The sequence below is a fragment of the Galeopterus variegatus genome, unplaced genomic scaffold (assembly GCF_000696425.1).
Source record: "Galeopterus variegatus unplaced genomic scaffold, G_variegatus-3.0.2 Scaffold5601, whole genome shotgun sequence".
NCBI lineage: Eukaryota > Metazoa > Chordata > Mammalia > Dermoptera > Cynocephalidae > Galeopterus > Galeopterus variegatus.
Genome location: NW_007731712.1, coordinates 1 through 11,859, shown reverse-complemented (window position 1 = coordinate 11,859; position 11,859 = coordinate 1). Strand labels below are relative to the sequence as shown.

Genomic DNA, 11,859 nt, shown 5'->3' with positions numbered 1-11,859 from the left:
GAGGTTGTAACTCCCTTTGCCGGGCCCGGGTCCGGTACGGGGGCAACACTGAGGGTTGCGATCCGTTGCCGGACACGGAAAAAAAGACAAAAGACAAAAAAAACAAACAAACAAACAAAAAAAAAACTATGGAATGTACTCTTCTTTAGAGATGTTAGAATGTTGTGTCAAACAGAATTACGGGGGCAACACTGAGGGTTGCGATCTGTTGCCAGACACGGAAAAAAAGACAAAAGACAAAACAAACAAACAAACAAACAAAAAAAAAACTATGGAATGTACTCTTCTTTAGAGATGTTAGAATGTTGTGTCAAACAGAATGATTTAAAAAGATACAGAAAAAGTGTTTTCCAACAGATTCCAAACATTTTCTAAAAATTAGAAGTTCTTTATGACCCCCCCAAAGTTTAAAACAAACCAAAAAAATTGAAGATCCTGAAACTTCTACATTTTCAGCCGTGGAATTCTTCCCAAGAACTATTAACTAAAAAATGTTAAGTATCTATTACTTCAAAAAATTGTAGACTCTTGAATTGTGGAAAGGCCTTTGAGATTCCTTCTAGTGTACCAGAGCAATCTGTGCCATGAAATGTCATGAACTCTAAAGCCAGTAGAGCTGAATTTGCGACTTAACTTGGCCTCTTAATACCTAAGTGACCTTGCACAAATTACTGTATCTCTCAAATTACTGAAGAGCTGTTAGGAGGATTACACCAGAGAGATGAGTTTGAGTGGGATTAATAAGGATAGCAGCCAACACTTACATAGCATTTTTTATGTGTTAGACACGTTAAGCACTTACCATACCTAAATGGGCTAACACATATATTAACTCTTCAATTTTCATTAGAGCCCAAGTTCTGTCATTAACTAGTGGCATAACCTTGGGCAAGTTTCATTATATTCGTAATAACATATGCGACAGGTGCTTTTCTCTCCAATATACAGAGTGACTGTGGCATGATAAAATGGGATTAATCCATTAGGGTTTTCCAATGAGGATTAAGTAATTTGCCCAAAGTTACAATACAAACTAATGGCTGGGACTCAAACCCAGGCAGTGTGGCTTAAGTCGAAGATATTAACCACTACTTTACATTTTCTCACAATATATATGTATGTAAAATTATAAAAATGAATTAGAAGGAAATATATTAAATTCTTAAACATAGCTTGCTGTATACTCGTTCCAAACCGTTTACACGGTTCGAAGTATGCCTCAATGGGTGAGTTGCAGGACAGTAGCAAAGTTCAGTAACAAAACCTTAATCTCAGTGTTAAAAAAACCCCCTGAAATTGCAACCCCCAACATTAAACATGCTTTCTTGTTTATCCTGTCTTCCCCAATATTAATGTAAGCACCTCTGTGGGCAGGATTTCTGTTCACTGTGTACCTGAAACATATCCTAAGCACCTGAAACATGGGCAGCATATGTAGGTACTCAAAAAATACTTGTTGGATGAATTACTGAATGGCTGCATGAAGGACAGGAGGAAGGAGATACAGGATCAAGAATAAGGGGGAGAAGAAAACTTCAATTATACCTGCACTATTTCTTTAATATCCCCCCAAATTTAAAACCAATATAGCAAAATGTTAATTTTGAAATATTAGGTGGTAGGATGTAAATGTTTTTGGGGTATTTTTCTGTATTTTAACAACTTCTCAAAATAAAAAATAATAAAAAGTGTACTCAAAGCATCTAATATAGTTTGTGTCCATCAGAGAAATAAAGATTAAGTGACTTACTCAAAGTTAATGAGTAGCAAGTTGCTTATCTCCTAAAATCCAGTTTTCTAACTCTTTCTCTTGTCTCACAGAGGGGTACTGCATGTGCTACACATCCTAGATCAAGTTATTCCTCATTCATATATTGGAATGCTGTGTACTTACCTGTATAATGCTGTATAATATCGATCTGATATTGTCTGCTGAGAATTCATTACTTGAAAAAGCAACATTAAAGCCTGCACACTGGTATTAAAATTCACCATATGCAACACTTTAAACAGCGTGTCAACCTGCTCCCTCACTTTGTCATCGCCAGTCTGGGCATAGGGATATGCCCTATTCACACCTGTTAAAAGGGCACTAAGCATTTTTGACTCAATATCCTTTTTTTTGATACAAGTCCGAAAAAAACAAAAATAAAGAGTTATTAATTTATTAGCCAATTCACTTTCTTCGTGAGATAGGACCATTTGATTTAAAAAGCAAACTGCATAATATTGAGCTTTGGAACTGATATTTGAGCGAAAGAGCAGCCTTTCTACTTCACCACACACAATTCCTTTCATATTGGGATGTTTACAGAGTAATGTCTCTAATAGATGGGAGGCTTTTGTGGCTATTCTGTTCTGAGGATCTCCCAGTTTATTTACCACCTGCACAAGAAGAGCCTTTTCCTCCTCAGGCTTGTTACAAAGAAGCTCATGAGCCACTGAAAGGGCTCGAATTTTAGTGGTTTCTAGTGAGTCATGACTTAAAGTTTCTAAGACCTGCACAAATTCAGCCACTAAGTGTTTCAGCTGGTGTTCAAAATACCATAATATCAGTCTTCTGTCTCTTGAGTCCTTGTTACCACTGGACAACTGTTCTAGTTTATTGAAAGGATGCTGGCTGAAAATCCGTAGCTTCCGACTGTCTGGCAAAAGATCTGTAATGAGTAATTCTTTGAAAGTGTCCAAAGCCACAAGGCACTGCTGTTTGCTGCCCTTCTTTTTAACAAGGTTAACAAGAGTTTCTACAAACTGGAGTGTGTGAACGGCATCATCCTGAATAAGAAGAATCATGGCTGCCATCCTGTCACCCAGGGTCCCCGATGACACAATTGCTTTCATCCAGGTAGAAGAGGCTCCCTTTTGATTATTTGTCTTACTTTTGAATAAGTTGATTTCATGCTCATACAGCTTCTGAGCCAGGATTTTGTACTTAGACACAACATCCCGAGGCTGAGGTTCCAAAGAATATTCATTACTATACTCCAGGTCATACCATTTGCCTCCAGGCTTGAGTAACAATGTCTGTCTCTCAAAAAATTCAAAGACATCCTGTTGTTTATCTTTCTTTGCTTTCGGTATGGTACTGTTGTTCTCAGTGGAACGTTGTTCTGGCCTATTCTTATTTTTCACTTTACTGATTGATGTCCTTTCACTTTCTGCTGTATTTTGCTTTTTATTATCTACTTTAGATACTTTTGCTTTTTTTTTGCTGGCATTTTCTTTTTTAGCTGGTTCATCTTCTTCAGTTAAGAAAGTTTTTGTATACTTGGCCAAACTAAGATTCTGAATAAATGCTTCCAATTCACCTTGTTGAAGGTCATCAATTGCTCCTTTTTTGCCTCCATCCACCACTTCCTCATTCTCATCCAAAGTAGCCAGCATAAGGTAATCTTGCTGCATAAAAACATAAGAAAGTTAAAGGTAGATTACAAATTCAACAGTTTAGTCAAAACTTCAAAAGTTAATTTGAATCCTGTATCTTTGAAATCAGTGAAATGAAACTGCGTTATTATGGTATTGCTTGGGCTCCCACCCTAGCCCCAAATAAATACATGATGGATGAAAGATTGAAATGTGAAAAATAAAACTATAACATAATAAGAGAAAGCACAAGATAATTAAAAACATAATTTCAGAATAGGAAAAATCTTTTCAAATTTGATATGAAACTCTGGGCCCACAAAGGAAAGGATTAGTAAATTTATCATTCTCTTACAAAGGAAACATATAGAAAAACTGGAGAAAAAAATATGAGCAACTCATACCAAAGTAATTGGGTTTAATACCTTTTCGCAGAAGTTCCTACAAATCAGTAAGAAACTGACAAATAACCCAATAGAAAAACGTGCAAAGGATATGAACAGTTCCTAGGGAAAAAAAATGATTCTTTGAAAATATGAAAAGATGCTCATTTACATAAATCCACACTAAAACCACAATGATACATCCATTTTTTAATATATCAGATAAGCAAAGATAAAATTATGATGGGTGGTGATGGAGAGGGTGTGGGGGAAAAGGTTCTTTCACACATGGTTCATGTGAGTAAAAACTGGCACAACGTCTATGTAGGGCAATTTGCCAACTTCAATCATAAACTACAAGGCACATATCCTTTGACCCACAAATTCTGTTTCTACAAATTTAGATTACACATATAAGGGTACTTCCAAATGTGGGAAAACATAGACAAAGGTACCACAAACTTTTGGAAGTACCCTCATATGTTTAAGGTTACTTACTGCAGCATTATTTAAAATAGCAAAAGACTGGCAACAATGTAAACATCAACAATAAATGACTGGTTAAATTAAGACAGACACAATAATTAAAGTCACAATAATTATGCAGCCACAAAACCAATGACACAGAACTTCATGCACCGATACAGAAGGATCTCTAAGACGATAAGGAAAAAAATGCAAAATATACAGATAAGAATACCTATATATGGTAACATTTGTGTAAAAAACACATATATTTCATATACCTAAGTATATGTATGTATTTTCTTGTAAAAGTATGGAATATTTCCAAAAGAGGTAAAATACACTTGTAAAAATACTTTTTTCCTACAAGGGAAATTGCATGGCTGGAGATAAAAGTGGGAAAGACTTTTCACCATGTTGTTTTCACCAACAACCTTTTAAAGTTTGTATCGTGTATTTATTGCCTATTCAAATAATAAGTATAACCCAAATACAGAGCAAACTGTGAAAATGCCCCTCGGGGTTGCATTTCTCCTGTCTCTTAATCGCCCTTCACCCCCAAAGTCTGGTCTTCAAACAAAACAGTACTTTTTAAAAATACGCCAAATTCTGTTGAAGTTTTCCGATGGTTTTGCATCAAACACAGAGCAAAAGCCCACCCTCTTACCATATTTCTTACTATTCTCCCCTTACCTCATTCTGCCTCAGCTACCCTGGCATTTCTGCTGTTCATGGAAAAGGTTCGGCACACTTCTGCCTCTGACTTTGCTTTTGCAGTTCCATCTGAATGGAATGGCACATGGCCCACTTCTTTCCGTCAGGTTTTTGCATAAACATCTCAGTGATGCGTTCCCAGATCACCTCATTTAAAACTGCAACGCCCTCTCTACTCCTTATCCTCCATCGTTGTTTTATTTTTCTCCACAGCACTATTCAGAGTCTGACGTAGTGTATATCTGAGAGTTTGTTTACCGTCTCCCTCCCTGAATTAGGATGCACATTCCCCAAACAGGAGGGCTTCTAGAGCGTACAGTGAGCATGTGCACGTACCCCTGGGAACAGAACTTAAAATTCCAGCAGCACTGGCGTTCAAAACACTGATGCCACGAGGTCAGGACCAAGAAAACTCAGTCCTCTCCAACCTGCTGGAATGATAGTGACACAGCTTAACACGTCCAATTCGAAACTTTTCTCTCGTAAAGAGAAGTGGGAAGAAGTGCGGGAAGTGCGCCGAGCGCACTGCAAGGCTACGATCTGGGTCCGGGAGGCCGTCCCTCCCCGCAGCGCGGGAGCGGCGGGCCATCTGCTCGGCCACACGCGGAACCACTCCGGGCTCCCCGCGCCTGACCTCCTTCCCCGGGAGCCGCGGCCGTTACCTTGGTGCCTCCGAGGCGTAACACTTCCTCCAGAGAGAACCCATTCTCAGCTTCACCGCTATCACCCTCGTCGTCCTCGTCCGGATCTCTTACCGCCTCTTCCGGGCGCCAGGGACGCTTGGCATGGAACTCCAAAGCCTCCTTGGCGGCCGCCATGGTTAGCAGAGCACACGCACACGACCCGCAGTTTACTTCCTGTTGGCCGTGACTTACTTCCGCTGGGGCGGGCTCCTCCCAGAAACGGCCCAATCCCCACCCCAGGCCCTGGGCAGAGAGTGGCCGCCAGCGAAGCTCGGCATGAGCGTCCTGGCGAGGTCCGGCGCGGGTCGGGTGTGCGTCGCGGCGCGCGTGGGTAAGTGTCGCCCGCTGAACCCCGGTTGCCCTGGAAACCGCCGGGGGCGCCTTCCTCAGTTCCTCAGCTGGAGGCTCGGGGGCTCACCTCCAGCTTGAGTGCGCCCCGGGGTGAGACGAGTGCAGCCGCAGACGTGGGACGGCCCTGTGGCCGCGGGCAAGGCGCCTGCCTTCTCCGAGCCTCGTGGGTGTGCTGCGCTCGTTAGTCCGCCCTCCGGGGTTGGGGCGAGGTTCAGAGGTAATGAGGCTGCTCTGGAGGTGCCCAGGTTGCTTGCACGTGTACACACTGAAAGTTATAGGGGGGCCTGTTTCATCTGTGCTTTTCGCAGTCATTCCCCGTATCTGGAGAGCGAAATACTGCAGCTCCGGGAATGAGCCGGCAGAAAACAACTCGGTGACGCCAATGCTGCGGCATCTTATGTACAAAATAAAGTCTACGGGCCCCATCACTGTGGCTGAGTACATGAAGGAGGTGTTAACCAACCCGGCCAAGGTAAGGGGTCGGGGAACCCGAGGACTAGGCCTGTCCTCGCAAGTTTTCGAGGTGCGAACCAGGAGGGAGAAACCTGAAGGTCCTGAGCACAGGCAGTGCGGGTGCCTTCCGGGAGACCAGCCATCCCCGAAGACCTCGGGACAGATAGGTTAGTGTCAGTCAGTGCTAGGTGCAGTTAGCGGCAGTGCCAATAAAGAGGAGAGGACAAATTGCAGAGTGTTTAGGAGACAAAATGTAACCGGTTGGATTATGAGATGGGGGAAGGGTGTCTTTCTGACCTGGGCTTGTGGTAGACGGTGGAGTCATTGCTCTGGGAGAAGGGAATGCAGGGGCGGGAAAGGATGAAGAGTTCAGCCTGATGTATGAATTTGAAGTGTAAATGAGACTCTTAGGTGTAAATCTTCACTAGGCAACTGGAAATAAGAGTTTACTGCCTGGAAAGTTGTCTTTGTTGGGATGGCTTTATTTGGCATTGGAGGCATATTTTGCGTTTTCTTCTTGCGATTGTAAAGTCTGGCTCTTTATGGTTTTAGGATTAAACATTGTCACAGCTTTCTGACCTGTATTTGATTGTCTGCTCTATAAAGCCTATAGTCCTTTATTTTAGAATATTTCACGTTTTGCTGGGCTGAAATATGACATCTCATATTTCATATGGGGTTGGTTTGGCCTATTGCTGTTGGATGTGGTGGAGTGACTCAAGTGTCTGAAGGTTTACTGAAGCAGGGGTGTTTTAATTCTTGTGGGCAGTGCTGCAAGCTAGGCAGCTTAGACTATTGTGGTGGTAGTAGAAATGCAGTGAGAAGTGGAAGGTTTAGAAATATGTCTTGGAATGACAGGATTTCCTGAGGGATTAGGTTTAGAAAGGCTGTGAAAAGAGAGGAAGCAAAACTGACTCCTAGACTTTTAGCTTGAGCAATTGGGTGATGGTGGTGCCTTTTACTGAGACTAAGATGGAGATAAGGCTGGCTGGTTAGCTCTGTAGGTTAGAGTACTGTGTTATAACACCAAGGTCAAGGGTTTCGATTCTCTTACTGGCCAGCTGCCAAAAAGACAGAAAAAAAATAATACTGGGGAGAGGGTCTACATCAGGAGCTGAATTTTGTACATACCGTGTTGGCGATGACATCCAGGTGGAGAGAGTAAGTAGGCAATTGGCTATAAGAGTCTGGTATTTCGGAGGAAGATTGAGTATGCATATATAAATTTGGTTGATATCATATAGGTGGTGTTTAAAGCCAAGGAACCAGGGAGCATACTTAGCGAAAGGAAGGCTTCCCAGAGTTAAGACTTGGGGTAACTCTAAAATTTAGAGTAGAGGTTCTTAACTTAGGCACCCTTGAATAGAAATCAGGAGGTTCATGAGTTTGGATGGAAACAAAATTTCGCCTTTATTTTCATTAACTTCTAACTGAAATTTAGCATTTCTTCAGTTATGAGCATAGGCAACAACCAGTAGCATAAGCAATACCTGTGACTTTGTCATCAGTGGAAATCACTGGTATATCACAATACAGTGATCACAGGTATCTCAAAATACCATTGTGTTCATCCATACTTCAAAATTTTGTTAATTATTAGAGCTGTGGCATGATTTTTTTAATACACTAGTAAAGAAGTATATATAATTTCACAGATTTTAAAAAAACATTTGATAAGTATTTTCCAATTTGATTTTTTTTGTAATTCTGTGCGTTTTATATTCTGTGCATTTGAAAACATTCTACAAAGGGGCCTGTAGGCTTTGCTAGACCACCAAAGTGGTTCATAACACAAAAAAGGTTAAATACCCCTGACGTGCTTACTTATGAAGAGGAGAAAGCCTAGAAGGGGGATGGTGTGTGGAGGGAAAAGTTTTTAAAAATGAGAGTGACTGGATTTATTTATAATGCTGACAGGGAAAAGTTGAAGAAGTGAGAGAGAAGGGATGATGCAAAGGGCCCGTGGGAGTTATATGAGGAATGGCAATCCAGAGCCCAGGGGGCAGGACTAGGTTTGGATAAGAGGGGAAGGGGAAGGCATTTCTCCTTTGAATCTCAAGGAAGGAATGGGAACAGGTGGGTGGAGGTCAGGTAGGGTGGGAGGTCATATTTTATAGCATTCTTTAATTTCTGCATGGGACGGGAACACAGGTCACCTGCTAAGAGTAAGGTAGTAGAATAAGGGGCTAGGAAGCATAAGGAATTTAACAGACAATTCGGGAGTGTTTCTTCAAGATTAGGCATTATGCTAAAACTTGGGACGTGAAGATCAATAAGATCTTCCCCACATAAGTGTACCTTGTGCTGAAGAACATGGACATATGGAAAAGGAAGCTCTGGATTTGGTCTTAGGTTGGAGGGTTGGAGGAAGAGGTCAGCAAAGATGGCATTTGAGCAGATTCACAAGTATACAGCTGGGTGAATTTTCACACAGTAAACTCCCATGATCACCAGCAGGCATGGCTAATTTGAAACAGAAAGTGTTAGGATTTTGGAGAGGAGGCTGAAGAGGTAGGCCCCTGTGTTGGGTTATGGGAGCAGGGAGGGGAGGGAGTATGCAGAGGTGGACATTGCATGGCTTCTGCCTTTATGGTCAAGGAGTAATTGTTTTTCTACCAGCACTGCAAAATGACTATTACTTTGTAAAATTTAGGTAAAGTCACTGTTTATCTAGCTTATTTAGAGGGGAGAACTTTCTTACTAAATACTTATTCATGGTGTACATTATGTAAGATTTTGGAGGGGTGTTTTAAAAAGCTTTACTTGAAAATTAATTTGTTTTCTCTTTTTATTCAGGGTTATTATGTGTACCGTGACATGCTAGGAGAAAAAGGAGATTTTATTACTTCACCTGAAATAAGTCAGATCTTTGGGGAGGTAATATCCGATGTAAACCATAAAAGAAACTACTGTCATAAACATTTGAGAGCAGATCAAATTGCATTATTCCACAGTAGTGTTTTACATCTTTTTTTGTGATTCATCAAAAGTTAATTTTTAGTAGTTTATATACTGAGGGAATAGAATGGTAATAGAAAAGAGAAATGGTAGAGAGGACATTTAAAAAGTTTATACTTCACTGTAGAAAAGGAAATGGAGAGATAAGAGGGGCAAAAAGAAAGAAAAAAAAGGAGATGGAAATAAACAGGATGGAAAAGAGGCAAACCTGATGTAATATAACAGCAGACAAAGAAAGACAACAGGAAAGGTGAGGAAAGAGGTAGAGAGTATCCAAGAAGGAAGAGAGAAAAGATAGAAAAGAACAGAGGAACTAGTGGAATCAAGATGAGCTCTAAAGCCCCAACCATAAGTGAGCTGTAGTTACCTTTGAAGTCTCCCTTTATAAGTAACTTTGATGAATTTAGAAATAGGAAATAGTACATAAGAGCAAGTAAAATCCAAATATTGGAAAGCATGTCTAAGAGTCATGTAATTATTTAAATCATATGAGTATAAAGAAATGGCAAAATCGCATTTCATATATCTGTTTGCTTTCAGATACTAGTACCTTTCTGTAAGTGATATCCTCTTATCTGTGTCATGGGACTTTTATTTTACTTTATTTTTTTCCTTGTACATGTTTTTGGGGTTTAGTTTGTTGTGTCAGTACATGCATATATTGTATGTGTGACCTTTTATAGTGGAAGCTGCCTTGTAACTATTTTCTCCTATTATTAAACTTCCTAAATGGTGTACGTTGTGACATAGTCCCAGTAAAGTTTCTGTATTATTCTATTTCTGTTGCTTATAACAAAATACCTGGAAGTGGGTGATTTGTAAGAAAATGAAGTTTATTGCTTACAGTTTCAGAGGCTGGGAAGTCCAAAGTCCAGGGAATACATCTGGTGAGGGTCTTCCTTGGCAGTAACATAGGGCCTCACATGGCAGGATGGCAGAGCAGAGAGACTTTCACATGTCCTTCTTTTAAAGTCCTCAGAACTATGCCCATCAACTAGGGCATGGTCCTTACAATCTAATCATCTCTTCAAGGCCCCGTCTTTCAATTAACATAATAGGATTTCCCACCCTCAACAGTTATAGTGAGGATTAAGCTTCAGTGACTTTGGGGGGCAATTTAATCCACTGTAGTTCCTATGTGTGTAAACATATATGCATATATTAAATAACATACATATGGTTGTTAGCAAACATTTTGCTTTCTGATGTAAAGTGTGTATTTATGTGGAGTTTTATGATATGCTTTTATACTTTATAATACTTTAGTATATTTTTTTCCTTGTCACAGCTTCTAGGGATATGGTTCATTAGTGAATGGATAGCCACTGGAAAAAGTACATCTTTCCAGCTGGTGGAACTGGGCCCAGGTAGGGGTACCCTCACAGGAGATATTTTGAGGGTAAGTAATAAAAGAATGTAATCCTCACCAGATTGGAAAAAATTAGAAAGTCTGATAACACCAAGTGTTGGTGAGGATGGGGATAATAGAGCAGTGGGAACTCTCATATAGTGTTTGTACATGAGTATAATTTGTTACAACCATTTTGAAAAGCTATTGGGCATTATCTACTAACAAAGATAATAAAAACTTTATCACAGTTACTTACATTGTATGACCCAGCAATTTTACTGCTGGTCATACACCCTAGAGAATCTAGTGTACTCATATATATGTACCAGGAGACGTGTACAAGAAAATAGCATTGTTTAGAATAGCAAAAAACTGGAAACAACCCAGATGCTTATTGGTGGGAAAATGGACCAATAAATTGTGGTATAGTCATATAGTGGAATACCAAGTGCAGTAAGAGTGCATGACATCACAACAGATGCAACAATGTTCCACATGAAATAAGATGTTGAATGAAAATAGCAACTTGCAAAAGAACTCATATCATGATTGTATTTGCATAAATTCCAAAAATAGTCAACATTAAACATTATATGTTTGGTAATGCAAATACTCATATATTTAGTAATGTTTACAAAGAAAAGTCAGGAAATGATTAACCCGAGATTCAGAATGGTGGTGACTTCTGAGGGTAGAGGGAGGACACAGGAGCTTTATAAGTAAGATCATGTTCCATTTCTTTGACCAGATGGTGGATATTCTTTGTATCATTCTTTCTAATTACGCTTTTTTTTGGTGGGTGGCTGGTATAGGGATCCAAACCCTTGACCTTGGTGTTATCAACACCACTCTAACCAACTGAGCTAACTGGCCAGCCTCATTCTTTCTATCAGTCTACCTACTATTTTAAAAAAACAATAAATAGGAGGACTACTGTTTACAGTACCTGATAATAGTATTTATTAAACTTTTATAGTTTTTACTATTTTGGAACCCATTAGTCTTTTTGAGTTTATTTTGTATGTACCTTGGCAATTTGATGTAAAAAACAAAACATATATTCAATATAAATTTAAATTTCTTGTTGCTATATGATTTTTGCTTGAAATTAGGAATGGAAGGATTTTTTAAAAGAAAA

General features: G+C 39.9%; 2 protein-coding genes across 2 annotated transcripts in view; one reads left to right on the top strand and one right to left on the bottom strand.

Annotated features, from left to right (window-relative positions):
* The window catches only part of CEBPZ (CCAAT/enhancer binding protein (C/EBP), zeta), a 29,125-nt gene extending 23,370 nt beyond the window's left edge, over positions 1-5,755 (bottom strand). The window contains exons 1-2 of the mRNA XM_008589708.1: positions 5,588-5,755; positions 1,895-3,396 (exon numbers count right to left, since the gene is read on the bottom strand). Coding sequence (XP_008587930.1) covers positions 1,895-3,396; positions 5,588-5,743 — 1,658 coding nt within the window. The 5' untranslated portion in view covers positions 5,744-5,755. The remainder of the gene's footprint in view (positions 1-1,894; positions 3,397-5,587) is intronic.
* Positions 5,756-5,884: 129 nt separating this feature from the next.
* Positions 5,885-10,769, top strand: LOC103605124 (NADH dehydrogenase [ubiquinone] complex I, assembly factor 7-like; the record flags this gene model as incomplete). Its single annotated transcript, XM_008589707.1, has 4 exons — positions 5,885-5,939; positions 6,268-6,431; positions 9,209-9,289; positions 10,659-10,769. Coding segments are annotated over exons 1-4 (411 nt in total), but the record flags the coding sequence as incomplete, so codon positions are not given.
* Between the last annotated feature and the right edge of the window lie 1,090 nt (positions 10,770-11,859).